Here is a 24925-nt window from a genome sequence, read left to right as displayed (position 1 = left end):
TTGCTGTTCTCTGTGATGTACATTTTGGCCTTAGCAGGTAACTTCATCATTATTGCCATCACAATGGTGAACCCACATCTCCAAACTCCAATGTACTACTTCTTAAAATACCTTCCACTTCTGGATCTCCCTTTCATTTCTGTCAGAGTCCCCCATTGGAGGCATTGCTGGAATCTTGTTCACAGCTGCCAATTTTTCTATCACATTCTGTAAGGCAAAAATAATCCACCAGTTCTTGGTCAAGCTCTCCTGCTCCAGTGATTACCTGGGAGTGATTGGAGTAGATGCTTTGGTGTCTGTGGCAGCCTTTGCCTGCTTCATCTCCATTGCCCTCTCCTATATCCACATATTCAACACAGTGCTAAGAATACCCTCTGCTGAAGGTCGGACTAAGGTCTTCTCCACCTGCCTGCCCACCTCTTTGTTGTTTCATTTTTAATCTCCACAGGAACATGTGCAAATCTGAAACCAACTTCAGACTTTCCAACTGCTTTGGACCTTATGCTGTCTATCTTTTACACAGTGATACCCCCCAACTCTCAACCCTGTTATCTACAGCCTGAGGAATGAGGCAATGAAGGGAGCTTCTTATCATTCGCTGGTAAATGGATGGAATTGGAGAACATCATTCTGAGTGAGGTTAGCCTGGCCCAAAAGACCAAAAATCGTATGTTCTCCCTCATATGTGGACATTAGATCAAGGGCAAACACAACAAGGGGATTGGACTATGAGCACATGATAAAAGCGAGAGCACACAAGGGAGGGGTGAGGATAGGTAAGACACCTAAAAACTAGCTAGCATTTATTGCCCTTAATGCAGAGAAACTAAAGCAGATACCTTAAAGCAACTGAGGCCAATAGGAAAAGCGGACCAGGAACTAGAGAAAAGGTTAGATCAAAAAGAATTAACCTAGAAGGTAACACCCACGCACAGGAAATCAATGTGAGTCAATGCCCTGTATAGCTATCCTTATCTCAACCAGCAAAACCCCTTGTTCCTTCCTATTATTGCTTATACTCTCTCTACAACAAAATTAGAGATAAGGGCAAAATAGTTTCTGCTGGGTATTGAGGGGGGGGAGCGGAAGGGGGTGGAGTGGGTGGTAAGGGAGGGGGTGGGGGCAGGGGGGAGAAATGAACCAAGCCTTGTATGCACATATGAATAATAAAAGAAAAATGAAAAAAAAAAAAAAAGAAGTTGCCACTGGGTGGAGAATTCACTGGGAAAAGGCATTTTTATCTTGTACTTAGGGGCTCTCTAATATTATATACAGGAAACTTTTTTGATTGGAATTTGAACATTTAACAATATTTGTCATTGTAGAAACTCTTCACATGATTCCCTCATCATTTCCATTATTCAAGCCATGTTTGGTTCTTTAGTATTTAAAGAACATAATCAATTATATAAATTTCTAATTTAGGCCCAGTACATACTACCCCCTTCTAATACATATATGCAGAACCAACCACACATAGCCTCAACAAACAAATACGCTGAAAATCATAACTCATTATTTAAAACCTCTGCATGAGCAATATTGCAATAATAAGAATAAAACATGATAATATTTATGTATAATCTCACCCACCAAACAACTCTTAATTTTCAATTCAGCCATTTAATTTCAAATGTCCATTTTAATTTTAATTCTAAACATTCCAATTTTGCATATTGTTACAAACTTTTATGCCATCATTACGCACACCTAAATATTTTAACCATTGTTATTTTATTGATACACAGGATTCAATTGAATTTATATGAAAATAAATTTCACCATTCAACTATTTATATATATTTGTTATTTTCAATTTTTAACTTTTAAAATTTTTGTATTAACATTAATTATGCAGAGTTTCATTGTGATATTTATAATTGCATACAATGTACTTTGATCAAATTTACTCCACCTATGGTATTGTTTCTTAACCACTTACTCTCTTCCTCCTTCCTGTTTAATGGTTTTTGGTGGGTTTCATTATGCTGTTTTCAGCGTACTGAAATGTACTTACATTCATGCCCCCATGATCCCAATTTTTTACTCCCATAGGTAATGCTAAAATTTGAAGTTCTTTTTATAATTCCAGATGATGGGGTTGTTGCTTCTAAGTGTACAAAATCTTCAACTGTCGGTTCACTTTGACTGTATTCGTTTCCATCCAGATCAAATCATTTACATGACCGTGAGCAGTGATGGCCCTGTTGCATATTCTCTACATGTCACATGATTTTATTTTAGAGAAACTTTTGGCAGGTGGAAATCAGTTTCTAGCAACACAAAAATACCTTAGCAGCATTAGAAATGGTGGGGTTTTTTGTATTAACTTTCCTATTTTTCAGACATTTGATATGTTCATTTATTTCCCATATTATGCATTTTAATTTTATACATCTTGTCCTTTATTTATAAAAGTTATACAAGTATTACAATTCCATGTTTTATAATGTAAAACTGTTTTCTAGTTTCCTTCTTATTTTCATTTTCTGCACATTCTTTTCTGTACAAACCATATATCCATTAAGATGAATATGAGTTTTTAATAGTTGTGGCAAGAAACCTTAACCACTGTAATGTATCAAGACAGAACCCTGAAGACTATACATCAGATCTTTTACCTGTTTGGCTATTAATTATTCAACATATCTTCAATGACATACAAATTATATTTCTTTCTGAGTTATATACCAATGATACATTTCAACAGAATTTCTGAAATATTTCTTTCATTAATCTATTATTTTAAGGCACTTAAGAATTAGACAACAAGCACAAAATTTCTATTTCTATACATATATTATCATTTTTATTGATCTTCATTTAGAAAGTGAACAAATGGCAGTACTGGAATTTGAACTCAGGGCCTTGCACTTGATAGGCAGGTGCTCTACAACTTGAGCCACTCTCTGAACCCCTTTGGCTTTACTTACTGTTTGGGTAGAGTTTTGAAATTTTCTCCCAGGCTGAACTCAGACTGATCCTCTGAACTATATCTCCAAGATAGCTGGGATCACAAAGGCATGCCACCATATCTAGCTTATTGGTTGAGATGGGAGTCTCACTAAACTTTTGCCCAGGCTGGTTTTGAACTGTAGCCCTCCAAATCTCTACCTCCCAAGTACCTGGAATTATAGGCTTGTGCCACCACCATACCTGACTCTATTTAGAGTCACACTTTGATAAACAGTATTTTTGTCATCAGATTTCTAGTGTTTCATGATAATCTCCCATGGTCCATGCAATTGCTTAATCCAAGGATTAATAATATGAGGGTAACTCTTTGAAATATTTAATGGAAATTAACATTTACCTTTAGAGAGTTTAGGGGCTGGGGATTTAGCTCAGTGGAAGAGCGCTTGCCTGGCAAGTGCAAGGTCCTGAGTTCGGTCCCCAGCACCAAAAAAAAAAAAAAAAAAAAAAACACTTAAAATTAATCATCGTCAACAATTTTTAAACTATGAAAAAATATTTTAAATTAAGAAGATCTCAATTTTAATTAAATCCAATTTTTTGGTCTTCATGTTCCCGGCTAATGTATTAAATCAACTTTTATCTCTTCCATGGTCATACAGTTGTTTTCTGGAGGTTTTATTATTTCATATTTCACATGTAGCTCTGGATACACCTAACATTGGTTTTATGAGTAGGAAGAGGGAGGAGACATGGTTTCTCTCTGTATAATCACTCAGTTGCATCAGCACAGTTTATTGGAAGACTGTGGGGAGTCCCACAATGTTACAAATCTGATACCAGTGTGCATATGCCTCTGAGTCTGTGTAATCTTTCCTGTACCACTGTTCGATTTAATTACCATAGATTTATAGTGTGTTACACTACTAAGTGAAGGATACATTCTCTGCCTTTCTTCTCAGGTTGTGACTTTTAGTCCAATACATTTTAGATTGGCATACAATATAAAGTATATTTGTATTCTACAAAACTAAGGCATACTTGATTTAATGGCAGTCACATTGAATTTACAGATCAGTTTGAGGAGAACTGACATCTCAACAATATTAAAACATCCATCTTGTCAAAATGCTAAAACCTCAATTTATTTTTAAAAGGGTTGTGGATATCAATGTAGAAACTTTGAAAATATTTTATTACATTTATCTTAAATATTGGTAGCTTTTTGAAGACACTAAAAATTTCATATTTTTTATAATTTTCTTATTTAATTTGGTATAAGTAGTAGTTAATTCAAATTATGTAATTATTTTTTCTTACTATAATTTTAAGTACAAACCATGTCATGTTTCTAATTTTTATGTCTGCTCTATCATTTTTCCTACATTATTAAACAGTACAGTAAAATTTTTGATTGTGTTCACTATTGTTCAATTTGTAAACTCAAAGGAGAAATGATAAAAATATAAATACCTTAGGATTTATGCAAGTTCTTGACATCAGATCAAAAGTTCCCATTTCAGGAGGGAGCACTACCACACTCACTGGTACATGTGTGTGATTAATTCCTTGACTTCATGCTGTGTGGTAGAATTGCCTCCTATGCTTTCTCCCATCTCCTATCTCTGTTTAATACATTATTGTGTCTCCCTGGGTGCCATTGTTCTTTTGTTTAATTTACTTTAAAACAGAGTCTTTAGCAGAATGCATTGTTAATACTAAAATTCATTTACATGAAGTGCTTTTTCTCTCACAGAGAGATTTTTTAGAGTCTTAATGGAAAGATGAAAATTGTACTAAATAAAGATAATTTACATTATAGAATTTCTTGCTTCTTTGAATTTGATAATTTAGATTTCAGAAGACAAATACCCTTGGCTCCTCCTGAAAAACTACAAATTAATAGAATGCCCTACTTGATTATCCCCCAGAAACTGTCAATGTACAAGTAAGGAAAGGGCTTATAGATAATTGACAACCTATACCATGCATAAGTTAACACTGAAAATTGTATATATCTGTTAAATCTCTATCCACAATCATGCAAGATACAACACATTGCCACCAAACCCACAAAATATTTTTATCACATAGTGTTTTCAGTCCCATGTCCTGCAACTCAAAGAAACCCCTAATATGTCTTTTGTCATTACTTGCTTTCACTTTATAGAATTTCATATGAATTAGATTATGGGCACTCTTTTTAGTGTCAACACTCTTTTCTGAACATAATAATACTGAGTTAGCATCTGTGTTTGCCACAGTTCCCTTTTGTTAATAGTTTTATTCCATTATATAGATATGTTACTTTCTAGTCAATAATTGGGTCGCTTCCAATGTGGGCCCATGTAAATAAATCTTGTATGAATACTTATATAACTAGTGTTCGTGGTTGTTTTTACTTTTTTTGGATACATGCCATCTGTATCAAAATTCCAATGACATTCTTTATGAGGACAGAAAAATCAACCCTAAAGTTCATATAGAAGCACCAAAGACTATAAACAGCTAAAGCAATCCTGAGTGAGAAGAGCAATGCTGGAGATATCACAATACCTGACTTCAAACTATACTACAGAGCCATAGCAATAAAAGCAGTAAGGTTACTGGCACAAAAACAGACAGGAAGACCAATGGAACAGAAGTCCCAGGCAGCTACGGTCATTCAATTTTTGGCAAGGGAAACCAAAACGTGTTGGAAAAAAGGCAGCTTCTTATTAAAAATGTTTATTCAGTGTTAATAGCTACTTGGACTTGTTTTTGGAATTGACAATTTTATGTGGGTCATTTTCATTGATACACAGAAGTTAATTGTACATTTATTTTTATTTTTATATTATTTCACATAAAATATTTGTACGTATTTATGGAGTATAATATTGTAATCCAATGCACGTATACAACATAATATGGCTAATTAGCACTTCTGTCTCTCCAAACATAATCACTTCTCTGAATTGGAAACCTTTAAACTCTTCTCTGCTGGGCAGAAGCTCTTTAGTTTCAGGTAGTCCCATTTGTGAATGCTTTCTCTTAATTGCTAAGTTATTGGAGTTCCATTCATAAAGTTATTACCTATGCCTATGTGGTCCAATGTGTTCCCTATTTTTTCCTGGATTAATTTCACTGTTTCAGATCTCACATTAAGACCTTTAATACATTTTGAATTGATGCAGGTACAAAGTGAAAAACTGGGATTTAGTTTCAGTCTCCTGCAGTGGAAAAACCAGTTTTCTCAGCACCATTTGTTGAAGAGGCTGTCTTTTCTCCAGTGCATATTTTGGGCATCTTTGTCAAATATCAGATGACTGAAATTGCATGGGTTTGTGTCAGGGTCTTCTATTCTATTCCATTGGGCTTCGTGTCTGTTTTTATACCAGTATCATGCTGTTTTTATTAACATGACTCTGTCTAGTTTGAAGTCAGGTATTGTGATAGCTCAAGCTTACTATTTTGGCTCAGGATTGCTTTGGATAATCTGGGTCTATTGTGCTTCCATAAGAATTTTAAGAATGAATTTTCTACCTTGGTGAAGAATGTTGTTGGAATTTTGATAGGGATTGCATTGAACATATATAGATTGCTTTTGGTAATATAGCCATTTTCTCATTGATTCTACTTATCCACGAACATGGAATGTCCTTCCATCTTCTAATGTCTTCACTGATTTCTTTCTTTAGTGATTTGTGTTAGGGTGAACAAAAGGAAGCTGTGTTAGAACTGGACATCCTCCCCCCTTGAAAGTAACTTACTGGAAACTCTCCACCTGGACCTAAAGAAAAATAGACATCCACCTTAAGCCATTTACTAGAAACTCCCCACCTGGTCCAGAAGGGATGACCTGCCTGTAAGCCATTATCTTGGAAGAGTCAGAGGGCCATTGAGTATTATGCTGCCCAGTGACCTTCCTGGGGCTTCTTCATCCACCTCATAAATACCCCCAGTCTGTAAGTATCTGTGGGCTCCAGCTTTCTTGTTATGGACCCCCTACACAGGACCACTTCTCCACAATAAATCCTGTGCTGGTATATGAGCCATCCTCTGCCTATCCATTCTGCACTTTTCTTTGATTTCTAACAATTTATACTCTTCATTGTATAGTTTGGTCACCTGATTTGCTAAATTTATTCTAGATATTTTTATTTTTTAAATTTATTGTGAATGGTATTAATTCCCTGATTTCTTTCTTAGACTGCTTATTGTTTGTATATAGAAATGCTACTGATTTTTGTATATTGATTTTGTATCCTGCTACTAAAACTGTTTATGAGATCTAAGAGTTTTTGGTTGAGTTTTTAGGGTCTTTCAGGTACAGAATAATATTACCTGCAAATAGATAATTTGACTTTTTCTTTCCCTATTTGAATCCCTCATACTTCCTTCTCCTGTCTTATTGCTCTGGCTAATAACTCTAGCATTATGTTGAATAAGAGCAGGAAGAGGGGCCACCCTTGCCTTGTTCCTGATTTTAGAAGAAGTGGTTTCACTTTTTCCCCATTAAGTATGATATTGACTATAGGTTTGTTATATATAGACATTATAGTGTTGAGAAATGTGCTTTAAATTCCTAATTTCTTCAGAGCTTTTATTATGAAAGGATGTTGAGTTTTATCAAAGGCTTTTTCTGCATCTATTGATAAGATGATGTGGATATTATGTCTATTGATTTGTGAATGTTGTACCATCCTTGCATCTCCGGAATGAAACCCAATTGATCTTTGTGTAAGATCTTATGAATGTTCTGTTGGATTCTCCTAGCAAGTATTTTATTAAGGATTTTTTGAATCCATGTTCATCAAGGCGATTGGCCTCTAATTTTCTTTATTTAATGTGCCCTTCATATTAAGGTAATACTGGCTTCATAGAATGTCTTTGGTATTATTCCTTCCTTTTGTATTTCATGGAGTAATTTGAGGAGCCTTCATATTAGTTCTTTAAAGATCTGGTAGAATTCAGCAGTGGATTCATCAGGGCCTGTTTTTTTATTTGTTGGGAAGTTCTTTCTAACTGTTTCAATCTCATTACATGTTATAAATCTGTTTAATAGCCTATTGTTCAATTTTTGCAAGACATTTGTCAAGAAATTTATTCTTCATTTTCCGATTTGTAGGAATATAGATTTTTAAAGTATTCCTGTATGATCATTAAATTTCATTGGTGTCTGTTATAATATTCCCTTTTCCACCTCTGATTTTATTAATTCGGGTCTTCTTCCTTCTTTTAATTTGGCTAGAGATTTGTCAACCTTGTTTATTTTTTCAAAGAACCAGATTTTTGTTTCATTGATTGGTTGTGTTGGGTTTTTTTTTCTCCAATTCTTTGATTTTGCCCTGATTTTTCTAATCTCTATCTATTACTTTTTTGTGCTGTCTTGCTCTTGTTTTAGTAGGAGTTTGAGATGTAACATCGGATTATTTATCTGAGATTTCTCTAGTTTTCTGATGTGGGTGCTCATGGCTACAAACTCCCCTCTTAAGACTGCCTTTGGTACATTCCACAGGTTCTGGTAACTTGTGTCCTTATTTGCATTTAATTCTACAAATTTCTTAATTTCTTCTCTAATATCTTCAACAACCCAATGCTCGTTCAAAAGTATGATGTTCATTGTCTATTAGTTTGAATGGTTTTTGTGGTCTTCCTTGCTATTAATTTCTAATTTTATTCCATTATAGTCTGTTGAATTTGTTGAGGTTTGCTTTATGACTTAGGATGTGACGTATTTTGGAAAAAAGTTCCATGGACTGCTGGGAAGAATGTGTAGTCCATATTGTAAGATGAACCATTCCACAAATGCCTGGGATATCTTTGATGATTTTCTGCCTGGATGCTCTGTCTACTAAAGAGTGGGGTGTTGAGATATCCCACAATTATTTCATCTGGTCCTATCTGTTCCTTTAAGTGCTGAAGTTTTTGTTTTATGAATGTGGCTCCAATGTTTGGAGCATATATATTTGGAATTGTTATATCTTCTTGATGGATTCTTCCTTTTATTAATATGTAGTGGCCTTATTTATCTCTTCTGACTGATTTTTGCATAAAATCTGCTTTGTCTGATATGACAATAGCTACTCCTGCTTATTTTCGGTTCTACGTACTCAGCAAATCTTTTTCCAAACTTTTACTTTTAGTTTGTTCATGTCTTTGGTTGTGAGCTATGTTTCTTTTAGACAACAAATTGTTGTATCTTGCTTTTTGATTCAATCTGAGAATCTGTGTCTTTTGTTTGGATGTTTTCTGATTCCTGTGTTCTATTGCTTTTTTTTCCAGATTGAGTCTTGGGTTAATTGTTCTTTACTTTTAGCTTTGTTCAACTTTGGGTGTTGCAGATTTTCTGAGTTGATCTTTTTTTTTGGGTGTTGCAGATTTTCTGAGTTGATCTTTTCCTAGTTCTTGTAGGTTCATCAATTCCCCTTGATTTTTATTCTTTCCTAGCATCTCATATTTGTGATTTTTTTTCATTGTGTTCCATGTGCATTGTTACTTTGAGTATTCTATTTAATGCAGGCTTTGTGGACATGACTGCTGGAGTTTGTACTTGTTTCGGAAGGTCTTTAATTTTCTTTTGAGGTTGAAGTACAGCTCTGCTGAATAAAGTATTCTTGGCTGGCAGTTATTCTCTCTTAGTGCTTGAAGTATATTGCTTCATTCTTTCCTGGCTTTTAGCATTTGTGCTGAGAGGTCTGAGGTGATTTTTATGTATTTACCTTTGTATGTTATCTGGCCTTTTTCTCTTGTAGCTTACAGATTCCTTTCATTGTTTTATAGATCTGGCATTTTAATTGTGATGTGTCATGGTGTTGTTCTTTTCTGATCATGTCTATTTGGAGTTTGAAATGCCTCTTGTACACCAGTATCTATATTGTTACATAGAGTTTGGAATTTTTTTGTTATGATTTCATTGGACAGATTTTTCTATGTCTTTGGTTTGTATCTCAGCTCCTTCTTCCATCCCATTAATTCTTAGATTTGGTTTTTTGATCATGTCCCAGATTTCTTGAATGTTGTATTCATGTGTATTAATTTTTTTCTTTATGATTGTTTTCCTGCAATAGCTCCTCAATCTTGTTGTCCATCTCTGATATTCTTTATTGTGTTTGATCTTGTCTGCTGATGATATTATCCATTGCAATTTGTATTTGATTTATTGAGGTTTTTATTTCTAATATTTAAGCTTGATTTTTTTCATAATTTCCATTTCCTTGCTGAATTTCTCTTCCATAATGCTTACTTTCTTGTGTAAGTCTTGGATTGATTTCCTAACTTCATTTATCTGTTTATTTGCATGCTCTTTAAAGTCTCAATCATTTTTAATAGCAGACTTCTGAATTCTGTCTTCAACATTTCAGCCAAATCATTATCTTTGTATTAAGATGTTGAGTTGTGGTTGGAGTTTGGAAGTGAAACATTGCCTTGGTTTTTCATATTTGAATTTCTACACTGTGTTTTGCACATCTGTTGGTTTAATAGTCCTTTTACTTCCTTGAGTGCATAATGTACTGCAGAAATGAGGTAAACAATTCATCAATAAATCAAATATTTGAAAGAATAAGGAACAATTAATGCCTGAATCTGTCTCTTCAGTAAGTAAGGTTGTATGGGAGCAAAATTCTTATTTCAAGGAGGATGATCTGGGAGCTTAACATTAGTTGAAGGGTATAAGGATTGGAAATTGAGTATTATGGGGGTTGAGTGTGGGGAAGGGAGGAGGGAAGATGGGAATAAGAGAAGGAAGGTATAGGAGATAGTATGAGAGGGCTCTAGATATTAGTAGTTGAGAAATAGAGAATGAACGGAGGAGGAAAGGAAATAGTCCAACCAGAACAAATTGCTGAGAGGAGGTAAACAAAGAACCAAAACAAAAATAAGACCAAAAACAGCGACAAAAAATAAACAGAAAAAACAGATAAAAACCAAACAAACATAAAACAACAATGAAGCTTATATTTCTTGTCTCTTCGAAACTAGAAGTTTCTCTGTCCTTGCCCTGGTTGTTTTGGAAACATCTTCAGATAGATGGAGTTGCATGTCTAGCTAGGGCCTCAGGGAGGGGCAGCTGAGACAATCAATTTGTTTTAAGAGCTTTGCCCTCTGAGTGTTTTTGGGTCCAGGGACTTCCACAGATGGGGAGATTGAAATGCAGAAAACTGGGATCTGGTGGGCCACTTCTTCTGTGAAGTGGAGGTCAGTGATTTGAGAGGGCCATCCCACCTGCTGTCTTTCTGTCTTGGAAATAGTCCAAACCTCCTCCTCTCTATGCCTGCCCTTGGTGGTAGGTTTCCAAATAGACGCAGTGGTTTGGACACCCAGCTTTGCTCAGTTAGATACTTATTGATTGTTGTTGTTTAATATTAAACAGCTGCTCTAATTTAAGTTCTCAGTCAGTGGGGGCTAGGTGTTTTGTTTTTTATATTAACCTTATTCAATGGGATTTTTGTGACAAGTTTGGGTAAAGTCACATGCCAGGGGTACTCTTGGTGGAAGTTTTCTACAGAGACAGTGAAGCTAAAAGACCCAGAAATTTATGGTCTGTAATTTTCCATATCACTCCAATGCTTAGTCTCCAAACTGTCCTACCTTTATGGAGCTTCAGATATCTGAAAATTCTGCCAGGAAGTCTCCCTATTTTGCTTTGGTGAATTTCCTCCAGCAGTTAGGTGGAGTCACCAGTTCTTTACTCCAGCACCTTTTATCTTCTCAGTTTGCTGAAAATTCAAGTCAGTTGTCTTGAGAAGCCAGCAGTCTGCTGGTTCACTCAATATGGAACCTTGCCACAGCCCTCTGAGGTATGACAAATGTGGAGCTGTCCTATTTTGCCCTGCCTCGCAGGGGGAAATTACTGTCTTATCATATCTTCACTCTAGAGTTTGGGTTTGTAGGTGGCATAAATATTGTTCCAGAGCTTGTTTTGCTATTGCACAATGTGTGGCTGACCTTCAAGTAGTCTTCCCCTCCCCTCGGGGGAAGCACAGATGGGAGGGTGCTGCCAACTGTTTGTGTTGTCTTTTTTGATTCAGTGTATTTTTCAGATATCCATTTGCTCTTTTATATTTCTCCTGTGATTTCTTCTCTTTGTCTCTTCTGTATGTAGTCTCTTCTTTGTTACCCAACCTCCTATTTATGTGGGTTGATGCAGGAAGCATGTATTCATCCACCATTTTGCTGCTATCTCATCTCTAATTGAAAATTTTGAATTAAATTCTTTTAGAGAACAATATGTATAAGGATCAATGACTCAAAAAGAGAGACATCACAGAAGTTTTCCTTAATTACAGGTTTTTCTGACCAGTTACAGCTGGAGATGGTTCTTCTGCTCATTTCCATCTTCTACATTCTGACACTAATGGGGAACACAGTGATCATTCTTGTGTCATTAATGAGCCCAAACTCCACATACCCATGTATTTTTTCCTCTCTTTACTTGACCTGTGCATCACTATCAGTGTTGTTCCATGATACTTTGGAATCTCAGGGGCCCTGGGAAGACCATAAGGTATTCTTGTTGTATGATCAAGTTATATATTGCTTTGGGTCTGGGCTCCATGAAGTGTGTCCTCCTTACCGTATGGGCTATCAGTACTTCAGTGATATCTGGACCACTGTCATATGGTACTATCATGCATCCAAAGCCTCTAAGAAACTAACAACTTTGGCTTTGATTTGTGGTTTTATAGAGTCTACAATTTAGTCCACACTTTTCTAATTGCCTTTTTGCTGTCGTCCAAAGGGTGGATGATTCTATGTGTGAGGAGCCTGCTCTGACTAAAATTGCTTGTGTAGACACAACCTTTCTGGAAAATGAGCTCTCCATAGCTACTGTCATTTATAGGGTTCTACCTCTGGGGATTATCCTGCTCTTTTATGGCTGCCTTGTTAAGAGTGTGCTCAGGATAAAATCCACCAAAGAAAGGAGAAAGGCATTTGCAACCTGTGCGTCCCACCTAATTGTTGAGATTTTGTTTATTGGGACTACAATTTCTATCTATATTCAATCCATAGAATCATAGAAAATTTTTCACCCTTTTCTATACTGTAGTGACACCCTTGCTTAATTCTTTCATCTACACCTTGAGAAACAATGAGGTTAAATGGACAATAAAAAGGTTGCTGGCAAAGTAACCACATTATGGAGAAATATGAAACACACCTATGCAGTATCTCAGACTTTGGGACTTTAAGGCTTTACTTAATTGTGGATTCTTTTTTCTTTATAAGGAGCATAGCTAAATTCTAAGTAAAAGTAGATAGAAAATTTCCTTTAATGACATCCTGAAGTCACTTTAAATCCTTCTTAACTTCCTTTCTGGAAATGTTTTCATCTTTTTGCTTTAACTGCTTTATAGAAATTCTATGAAAAAATAAATATCACAGGTACATGGTCGTACATCTGTATTATACATTCATAAATCACAGAGTTATTACTCTAGTTGCTAATGACATGGTTGACAACCATAACAAACCTATTTTCTCATCATAGAATAAATCCTCTATCTTATAAAAGTACAGCTTGTATCATAACTGCAGAAGTTTAAGTTTACCTTAGAATACTTCTTATTGCTTTTTAGGGTCTCACATTGCTAGTACCACAGGAAGTGGGTGTTCTGTTGGTAGTTGATTTGAAAGTCTGAAGATCCATTGGAAAACCACCATGGTCTAATTGGAGATGCTATGTTTTTGTTCTTTTCTGTATGACATTTGGGACTGAGTGTATCCAGACAATTTTCCTGATCACTCTCATCCATGGAGGAGGCTGTCAAAGGAGGTGAGCATGAGATTGAATATTGATAGACAGGAAGACATTGATAAGATACCTAAGGAACTCTCTTAAGCATTATTTTCATCCTAAACTAGCTCTCAGTTCCTCTTGATCAACCTGTTCATCTAAACCTGTGCCCAAAGACAAAATACACAAACGCAGGTTTAAATATTCCTACTAAATGTGAATACTTAAATTTCATAAAAGTAAACATAGCTTTACAAATAAAAAAATTTATCATTTATATATTTATTGATATGATAATTTTATAGAATTCATAATACTGTTTCTCTTCATGTAGAATAAGATTTTATGTATTACAATCTTATTACGATAAGGTGTTTAAAAGTTGGAGCAATTTTTAAAATTTAAAGTAGTCACCTATTATTCCAATATTCTCAATATTTATTTACAAAATATTATCCTGATCCTTATTGGCTTTACATACTTTACATGTTGTTATTTCATAAGTGTTATGTCATAAAAATGCTTTCAAAAATAATTAATGTTCAAGAATTATTTAAATACATAAGAATAACTACAGGTGAAGTTAGTTACCAGTTGAGTGGGTATTTAGAATACCACACTGGAGAAGAAAGATATGATATAGTCAGAATACATTGATGAGTTAACTAAGGTATTACCTCTAATAACCATGCATTTCTTTTTTTTATTTTATTTTATTCATATGTGCATACAATGTTTGTGTCATTTCTTCCCCCTTACCCCCCCTTATCCCCCCATCCCCATCCTCTCTCCCCCACCTTCTCGCTTCCAGGCAGAAACTATTTTGCCCTTATCTCTAATTTTGTTGAAACGAGAGTATAAGCAATAATGGGAAGGAACAAGAGTTTTTGCTAGTTGAGATAAGGATAGCTATACAGGGAGTTGACTCGCATTGATTTCCTGTGCATGTGTGTAGTAACCATGCATTTCTAATGTTCAAAAAATAATTTGATTGGCATTAATAATTATAATTTACTGACATTCAATTTAAATTTTTATTTATGGATTAAGGCAGGCAAATACCCAATAAAAAACATATCTACCAGACAAATAGTAAATATAAGGACAAATAATAAAGAAATTAATATACATGATTTTTCATACCCATACCATGATGAAAAACCTTAATATTTTCAATATATTCACTACAATTTAATTTATGCTTTTATTTATTAAATTTATTTATTTATTATCATATTAATGTTGTACTGGGGATACATTGTGACATTTTCAAAAGTTCTTACAATATATCATAGTTGAATTAATCCCCTCCATCATTCTCCTTTACCCTAAATGTTTCTAAATGTTTTAGAAAACATTTTAGTTTCTGGATAATTTTTTCAGTCCAGATTAATAGAAATATTTTTTACATAAATGATGCCTTGAATTCATAGGGAGGACATTCCAGAAACTCAGCCACCTTTCCATTTGTTCTCACACTACACCGTATTCTTTGGATGAAGCAAGTTAGTGCTTTCTGTGAACAAAGGTAACTTGTTCTCTAGCTTCTTTCTTTGTCTGACCAATTTATTTCATGCATGTCATGGCTTTCAGAGTTCTCAATATCCTCAGAACTCATGTTACTTCACTTGGCAACCAGCTTGCTCCGAAATTGTTTCTTTACAACAATGCTAACAGTGTTCTAAGTGACATTGTAGATTCTTCTAGCTTTGCCAAGGTAGTGTTTATGGAGCATTGCATTTTCAACAGTTCCCATTCCCTTGATGTGAGTAATAGCACCCTTTTTTAGTGAACATAGTGGCCAATGAAGAAATCCGTGTTTGTTATTTATTTATTTTATTAGCATATAATAGTTGTACAGGGGGATATGTTGTGCTTACAATATATCTTAGTTAGATTTACCCCTTCCATCATTCTTTCTCATGCCTCTCTCTCACTTCTTAGAACAACTTCAACAGGATTCATTCTTCTATTTTCATATATGAATACAAAATACATCCACATATTTACCCTCATTCACCTTTACCTAATTCCCACCCCCTTCCACTGGTACCCATGCCTAGAAAAAACTTATTTTACTTTCTCTCTTGTCCTTTATTTTTTAAAAATATATATTGATTGTCTAAGGTGGTTTCACCTTAACACTTCGAGCCTATATATATCATGCTTTAATCATATAACTCCTTTTTGTGATTAACTCCCTTATTCCCTCTCTATAACCATGCTTCCCTAATATTCAGCAGCTTATGGTGCATTACATTATGTTATGTTCATATAGATGAGTTGTTTCAATATTTTTTTAACATTTTCTTTCCCTCGCTTACCTGTCATAGACCCCGCAGACAGACCCACTAATAATACAACCTTGTTGTCTCTTTCATATATTAATGCATACATATAAATGATGACATATATTTATACATACATTTAACATAGGTCTAGTTTCTAAATATGAGGGAAAACATATGACCTTTGACTTTTTGAGCCTGAATTCTTTATAAAAGACCTATTGAATTTGTTAGGTGCTTCCTCTCTTTCTCTGAGGCATTCATAATTTTGCTGAATTTCTGGAAGATGTCAATTCCTTTAATAAATGTTTTATTTTAAAAAATCACATCCATAAAGAGCACAACTCCTATGTGCAGAGCTCAATGCATTCTTCAAAAGGAAAAAACTTGTTACTTACACCAATATTAAGAAACCAAATGCTATAATAAAGTGGAGGCCTACCTTGTACATCTTTTCAGGTAATAAACATACATAGTATTCTTTTAGGCATGCCACTTAAGGTTTCTATGCTGTTTTAAATTTATTATTTCAGAAATTAATTCAAACTTAATTCAAACTTACAGTAAAGGCACAGAAATGAAAGAGATTTTTCCATACACCAGTTACTCAGCTTCCCAATTGGTAACATTCTGTACAACCATAGTAGTAATGCTCAAAACCAGAAAATTGGCACAGGTTTAATACCACAAGTTACATGAACCACAAACCTAATTAGAATTTTGACAATTTTTCCACTACTGTCCTTCTTCCATTTCAGGAACCAATCCAGGATTCCAATTTGCATTTAGTTGTTATATCTCTTAGTCTATTCCTAATCCATTAGTTCATTTTTTTCTTATCTTTAATGAGCTTTACACAGTTTGTAGAGAAATGCTAATTTGAGTTTGTTTAATGCTTTGTCTTTATTAGGTTGAGGTTTTGCATTTTTAGCCCAAACACTACAGAAGCTATGTTGTGTCCTTCTTAGTTCATCATAAAGGAGAGTATGTGTTATCTTTAATCACTTGGCTACAGGTCTCTACTGTAATATTGATAGTTATCCCCTTGCAGCTGATGAATAACATGAGAGATGTGTTTTGAAACTAGAAATGTTCTGTGTCTTGTCATAAAACCAGTTGGGGTTATAATACATATAAAGCTACCTTTATCTCAAACAAGCTAAAATGTCATGATGTTCGTTTTCTCTTTTCTCTTTTTTCTTCTACAACATTGAAGAACAGGAGGGCAGAACAAGTCCTGCGGCTGGTGGTTGGAGGGGAGGCTTGGAACCAGTGGGAGCGGGGAAATGTTGGGGAAAGGGAGTAGAAAGGTGCAAAAACTGTGTATGCATGTATGTAAATGCAAAAATTATACCTGTTAAAACACTACAGGATTCAGGGGAGGGAGGATGAAGGAGAATGGGAGAGGAGGTGAATTCATGTATGATATATTTGCTGCATTGTAAAGAATCTGTGTAAATACCACAATGTACCCCCCTCATCACAACAATAAAGGGAAAAGAAGCACCAAAAGATTTTAACCTCTGTTTATAAATATTGCCTACAAAAATTATTATGGTGTTGTTACTCTTTTGTTTTCCTTTTTTTATTGTTGTATTGGGGGTAAATTATGACATTTACAAAAGTGCTTACAATATATTTTAGTTGAATTCACTCCCTTCACCATTTTCTTTTATCCCCCTTCTTAAAATAGCTTCAACAGGTTTCATTTTTCCATTTTCATGCTTGAGTACATAATATTTCTACCATATTCTCCCTCTTGCAGCCTTTCCTTGTATCCTTCTGCTTCTCACTAGTACCACATAGGACCTGTTTTACCTTTCTGTTCTTCATTTTTGAAAAAAGACATCTTTGTTTAAGATAACAATACAGAGAGTTTCATTATGTACATATGTCTTATATCCTGAATTGGTTAATCCCCTCCATTTTTCTCCTTTTTACCTCAGTCCCCTTCTTATAGTGATTTCAACAGGTTTAACTATTCTATATTTGTTCTTGTATAGAAAGTACATCAACCATATAAATCATCTTTACTTCCTTCTTTTACCCTCCTCCTTTCATGAGTGTCCTCCCCTTAGCATAATCTGCTTTGCGGTCTTACCCTTTGTTGTTTAGGTATCTACTAGTTGTTCATTGGTATTTTTGCCTTGGTATTATATCTGTACATGCATTGTACTTAAGTCAATTTAACTTCCCTCCATCTTGTGTTGTTTAAACATTTTCAGTGTGGTTTTATTTGTGTGTATCTTGTTCCTACACAGATGTGATGTATTTCATTATTATTCATAATATTTCTTTCCTTCTTTTCTTCCTCCTTTGATTTCCTCTACTGTTGAGGAAATCTCAAGCTGAGATACAGGACACTGAGGCAGTTTAGCAGGAAGCAATGTAGTTTACTGAGCTTAAACAGACCCAGAGGACTTGTGCCCAAAGTCTGAGCCCTGAGAACAAACAGGTCTCACCTTATATACATTTGCAAGCAGGTTACAGAAGCAAAAAGCAAAGCTCAACCCATATATGGCTGCATGTGACTTTATTGGCTATTTCATCTCTCTAGTGCTATGTGACCTTCATGTCTCAATTCTTCAAGTTTTATCTCTCTTCTTTGCCATCCCTTCCCCCGCCTCATCAGAATGCAACCTGTCTGTTTCTCTTCTGGCCCTCCTTCCTGGTACACTACCAGTCCCACTTTTGAGTACATGTTCTGTATGTATTTGTATGCATGCCTTTGGCTTTTTGAACCTGGCTAACTTTACTTAAGATGGCGTTCTCCTGTTTCATCAATTTACCAGAAAATGATAAAATTTCATTCTTCCTGTAGCTGAATAAAATTCCATTGTATATAAATACCACATTGTCTTAATCCATTCATCAGTTGTGGGGCATCTTAGCTGTTTCCATAACTTGTCTATTGTGACTCATGCTGCAATAAACATGGATGTGCAGGTGTCTTTATTGTAAACTGACTTACATTCCTTCTCTTACATCCCTAGGAGTGGAATTGCTGGACCATATAGTAGTTCTATGTTTAGCTTTTGAGGAACCTCCATACTGTTTTTCATGGTGGGTAGTTTACATTCCCACCAAAGTGTGGAAGGGTCCCTTTTTCTACACATTCTCTCCAACATTTGTTCTTGTTTGCATTTTTGATGATAGTCACTCTAACAAGAGTGATGTAGAATCTAAATATGGTTTTGATTTGCATTTCCCTTGTGGTCAGGTATGTTGAACAATTCTTTATGTATTTTTTGGCAATTTGGACTTGTTTCTTTGAAAAAGTTCTGTTCAGTTCATTTGCTCATTTCTTAATTAGGCCATGGCTTTTTTGGAATTTAGTTTTTGAGCTGCCTATATATTGTGGGTATTATTCCCTTGTCAGATGTGTAGCATGAGTTCCTTTATGTAACTTCCTGTGTCTTTTCAAGATCCTCTGCTTATTCTCCAACTCTTGCTGTCTTTCTAACACTACATAATTTTCAGACTCATTTTGTCTTTTGCTTGCATCAGCCCTAGGATCTACTCCTTCTCTGAGGAACTCAGGTTACTTTTACTATAGGATGATATCTAGAAACCAATTATTTGAACACTAGGTATACCCTTTGTCATTATAGTGTCATGGCTTCTACATCTTCTTAACACACAGAGATCGGAAAGGCATGATATGGTAACCTATATACATACATTTCTGACATTTCCTTCTCTGTTTTGCTCTCTCAGTAGATATATGTGATATAAATAAATATTTTATATATATTTATACAAGCATACATACATATACATGTATTTGAAACCCATAAATCAGATATTTACCTTGGTTATTGCTGTGCTGAAGGAATATAGCTGGTTAAATTTTAATTTTTACACTTATATATTTTAGGAATTGTTATAAAAAGCACACATTGTATATTTTTTAAGAAAAATGCCAATAATAGAATACTTTATGGAAGTTTTTTAATGTACATTTTGAAGAAACCTTAGAAGCAGAAGATAGAATGTCACCAATTATTACTTCTTAGAGAAACTATTGCTGTTATTTCACTTTTAGCCTTTTAAACTTGTATATTGAGTTCTTATCAAAAGTGCATATGTCACACCATAGAAAGTTTTTAACTTGTTTAGTGCTCAATTAATCATTCATTTTCTAGTAAATAAGTAAACATAAATTATCATCTGTAATTTCTATACATAATTCCTGGTAGCACATTTGTGAACCAGTCATTTTTCAATATTTCCATAAATTCCATTGTGAATCACTATTCTCATAGAAATAAACATCACAAACTATTATGTTTAAATTAATTGCAAAGTTTTTGGTAGAACAGAAATATCTGGCAAAATACGCACACACAGTGTTCACTAGGAAATATCAATATTATCACTTGAGAGTATAAATATGACATTCTGAAAGATATAAATATTATAAATTACCTAAAATCTTTGTATAATTTATTGGAAGTGAGTTTTTCTTCCATTTTGTGTTTTAGTATTATTTTTCATCTTTGAAAATATTTTTGTCAAATCAATTCTTGTCAAAAGTTTCCATACTATTGTTTTAATGCTTTTGGTCAGAGTTCTGAAACTAGACACCATGTTTCTTGGAGTGTTTACTTTTTTCAGGGTGTAAAAGTTGTAAAAACAATTCTTTTACTGAATTGTGTGCCAAAAGTTGTAGCTGAAGAAATTTAAAACATTTTTTGGTTGTATTTTATTTATTTATTTACTTTTTATTTGTTTATTCATATGTGCATACATTGTTTGGGCCATTTCTCCCTACCCCTTCCCTCTCCCCCCACCCTCCCTCACTTCCAGGCAGAATCTGTTCTGCCCTTGTCTCTAATTTTGTTGAAAAGAAAGTATAAGCATTAATAAGAAAGACAAAGTTTTTTTGCTAGTTGAGATAAGGATAGCTATACAGAGAGATTCTTAGTATTGCTTCCATGCACAAATGTGTTACATCCCAAGTTGATTCATCTCTAACTGACATTTTTATGGAAGGCTGTATCGTGCTTCACAGAATTGTTAGGAATTAGAAGCCAAGTGGGACAGACATGTGGAGAAGTCAGATGGCCACACAGGGTCTAGAAAATGCCTGAGAATGTGGAGTGAGATTTACTAGACTTCTGAGATATAACCTGTTAATTTATAATTTAATCCCAGCCAAGAATAAAATATTTTGGAAAATCTGTCTACTAAAATTCTTACTTCAGGAATTTGCAAGTAGAATATAGCTGTGAGTCCAGAGATGATTTCAAAATGCAATAACAGTTATTAAAGAAGTTCCTTACAAGATAGATGGAAGAATGTACAGGTTTTTATTTGTTTTTAATCTGATTTCCCATATTTTCCAAGACCAGATGTGCATGGTTCTCTGTTACCTATCCATTGGTCAAAGCCTCCTTCTTGCACAGACTTCTCTGGAGAGCTGCTTTGACTTCCTTGTTTCGTAAACTATAGATGATGGGGTTGAGCATGGATGTCACCACTGTATAGAAGAGGGCTAAGAGTTTGTCAGATCCTGGTGAGTGGCTAGCTTTGGGTCTCAAGTAGGTGACAGATCCAGAGCCATAGAAGAGTGTTACTATAAGTAGGTGGGAAGAACAAGTGGATAGAGCTTTATGGCGACCCTCAGGTGACGGCATGACCAGCACTGCAACTAGAATTCTGCCATAGGAAGCAATGATCAGCAAAAATGGGCTAGAAATGCAAAGGATTGCTGCTACAAAGACGGCAGCCTCATTATGGGATGTATCGCCACAGGCAAGCTTGAGGATAGGTGGGAGGTCACAGAAGAAGTGGTCTATCTCACAGGGGCCACAGAAGTCCAAGGAGAAAATATAATTAGTCTGGCCCAAACCTACTGTACATCCCACCCCCCAAGAAACCATTGCTAATTGGGCACACATCCCACGACTCATTCGTGTTGCATAGTGGAGTGGGAAGCATATGGCCATGTAGCGGTCAAAAGCCATGGCTGCCAAAAGACAGCACTCACTGATACCAAAGAATGTAAAGAAAAACATCTGTGTGGCACAACCCTCCCTAGAGATCCCTTGGGCTTCACTCACAAGACTCTGCAGCATCTTGGGTATGACGGAGCAAGTGTAGCCAATCTCTAGGAGAGACAAGTTGGCCAAGAAGAAGTACATGGGGGTATGGAGCACTGGGTTGGTCCAGATGGCAAAGGCTATGAGAGCATTGCCAGTCAATGATACTGAGAACATGAGTAGGATGAGGGTAAATAGAAGAAAACACTGCTCAGTGACCTCAGAGAACTTGGCAAATGCAAAATGTTTTATAGACAAGCTGTTTTCCTTCCACAAGGAACAATTTAGGCTCATCTACAAAAGAGAAGAGCAAAGTCATCAAGATTCTTTCAGATGAGGGCAATAAATAATGATATTGAACGTTAGTTAAGTCCTAGAGAGAAATTTCTTATCTCCAAATCTAAACCTCATAAACTACCAATCAATTTATTTGCCACATAAATCCTCTTCTATGTTCAGGAATTCAGTTGATTTTTTCAAGTTGTACTTACTGTCCACAAATGAAATTGAAAAATGTTCATTGACACTCAGTTCTTATTCCATTTCTCCCTTTCATTTGTTATCAAATACTGCCAAGCAAAGGTCTTTCATACATATTCATTCTCTCTATTTCTGCAGCAACAGACTTGTTTTCTTCTACCATTTATTCAATGAGTATTGAGCCCAGATGTTTTGTACTTTATTGTTCTAGGAACTAAGAATCAGCAATGAACACAAACCATCTCTCAAAATGATATTTCTAGTATATTGAAGGAAAATGGAAGTTAACCATTTAATAAATAAATAATATCTAAAGTGAATAGAGTTATAACAATAGTATATTCTGATGACAGACCAATCCTGATAAAGTGGTCATCAAGATTCTTGCGAATGTGAGGCAGGAGCTGCGAAGTGAAAGACAAGAAGAGGCAGCCATGCCAAGACTGAATCACATCCATACACATCATATCTCTGACGGACTGCTGAAAGAATCCTAGTATAATTCATGAAAACTGGTGAATCATTTCAGTGACAATTGTTAGAAACTTTCATCTTACCCTTTCTCCACATGGACCTCATCTTCATATAAGAATCTGAGCATTTTTTATTATGCGCCTTATTTACACATACTTCATTTTCTTTGCACTCATTTTCTCATGGGGACTTGACATATGCTCCTGTGTTTATTTACCTAGTGAACTTTCTTATTATGTTCAATCATCAACTTGTCTCCTTTCTGAAAACTCTTCCTGAATCCTGCCCTCCCTTGTCTCTTCATTAGTCATTTACAACCCCTCTCTTCTGTATTCCCAACTCCCTAAAGCCATCATGATAGCACTCACATCAATCTAGTAATGATTATCTATGTTCTTCCTGATAGTAGCCTCAACATAGATACAAGATGTAGGATTTTATTCACTTATTTAATTTGCTTACCACTGTGTCTGCCATACTTGCCAATCAATAAGTTCTCATGCAACAACAACAAAAAAGTTCTAAAGCTTAATTTTACTCTGGGTACCTATATATTCTGCCCACTGTTGCACATTATAGTTTCTGAACCTAAATTTCATTTCTCTCAATATCTCAAATTAGACAGTTAATTTTCTCTCAATCTTAAAATGATCAATTCTAGATGAATAATTGTATACTTTTATGGGTATACTAAAGAAGTGGTTATGAATGGCTTGTATAGAATTTCTAATTTTAATTTTTTAGGAACCTCCATACTAATTTCCATATAAAGAAGATATTATCAAAGTACACTACATGCATGAATGGAAATGTCATAATAAAACACCTTAATTTATACAATTAATACACAATAATAAAAAAGAATACACTCAAAAATTCCCTGTGGGTTTTAACTTTAGTATAGACAAGTAATACTATAACAGAGCTAATACTTGCCCAAACTTTGTTACTCAACTTGCTCACTTATTAAAGGAGATGATGATAATATATTTCCAATAAACTTGCTATAGGCATTGAGTTAATTCTGGAAAGCACTTAGAAAATTGATTAGGTGTTCAATGAGTATTAGCCACATCAGCACACGCACAGAGGTATCCGCTTGGGAAATTTTGTGTCACAATCCCTAATCTTCCTCATATTCACCAACTTAATATCATTTTATGATTTGATTTTCCTACTCATCTGCTACCACATAGAGAGGAAAAGAAAAAAAATGCATACCTACGTAAATGAAGCTCATCCATCCATGCACATATATGTTCATAAAAATGTAACCTGAAACTTATGTTCTGGGTTAAAATAGTTGTATATTGTATCATTTTAATCTATGAAATTGGATGTCCACTCATCTATGAAAAAACTCCCAAAAGTTAACTATAGAGAGGAAGTGGACTGACATGAAACTCTGTTAAATATGAAGTAGTGCATGATTACATGGACCCTCAATACACACAGCAATTCTGAAACTGAGTGCACATTGAGTTATCTATTAGAATGCATTTGCACTTATTTTAATAAGTGAAATTTTTATAAGCATTTCCCTTACAAAGTAATTAATTTAAATGTCTATATTTTTCATGTAATAACACAATTTACTTAATGCTAAGCCAAAGAAAACTGAACAATGGCTTACTTATATTTTAAAACAAATGATTTCTTTAATCTCCCGACTCTTCAGTAATAGTTTATGCATCTACATAGAAAGCTTTCGTTATATAAGGTTTGTTATGTCATTTGTTAGTTAAATATATAGGTAAATATCTAATCTGTTATATATTCCTACCTTTAGGAGGATCTACAGTTTCTTCAGCAACACTGATAGGACCAAGGTAGACAGTCCAGCGGAAAAAAAAATGTTGAAACATTTCTTAATTAACACCACAAAGATACCCTTCTATAAATGCCCATAACCCATTTGGACTGTAGGTAGCACATACAAATATCTGTGATGGGTTCAGGGTCAAATATGTTGGGAAAGAGAGAAAACGTCTGGTGAGTAGGACACA

The 24925-nt window shown here is 34.8% G+C and overlaps 1 protein-coding gene across 1 annotated transcript; it reads right to left on the bottom strand.

The window, feature by feature from the left end:
• Positions 1-13576: 13576 nt before the first annotated feature.
• On the bottom strand, positions 13577-22259 carry LOC109680427 (olfactory receptor 10C1-like). Its single transcript, XM_020155276.2, has 2 exons — positions 21328-22259; positions 13577-13643 (listed from the first exon to the last, which is right to left on the bottom strand). The coding sequence occupies exons 1-2, from the start codon at positions 22257-22259 to the stop codon at positions 13577-13579; spliced, it is 999 nt and encodes a 332-aa protein (XP_020010865.2).
• Between the last annotated feature and the right edge of the window lie 2666 nt (positions 22260-24925).

This window comes from Castor canadensis, chromosome 8 (genome assembly GCF_047511655.1).
Source record: "Castor canadensis chromosome 8, mCasCan1.hap1v2, whole genome shotgun sequence".
Taxonomy (NCBI): Eukaryota; Metazoa; Chordata; class Mammalia; order Rodentia; family Castoridae; genus Castor; species Castor canadensis.
This window is presented reverse-complemented; position numbering and strand designations above follow the sequence as displayed.

Bases quoted from the DNA above. Each gene is read 5' to 3' on its own strand.
- LOC109680427 (XM_020155276.2), bottom strand. From the start codon at position 22,259: ATGAGCCTAAATTGTTCCTTGTGGAAGGAAAACAGCTTGTCTATAAAA. The intron at 13,644-21,327 runs GTGCAAGAAGGA...TCCATGGATGAG, and splicing joins GCAGCTCTCCAGAGAAGTCT to AGTGATCAGGAAAATTGTCT.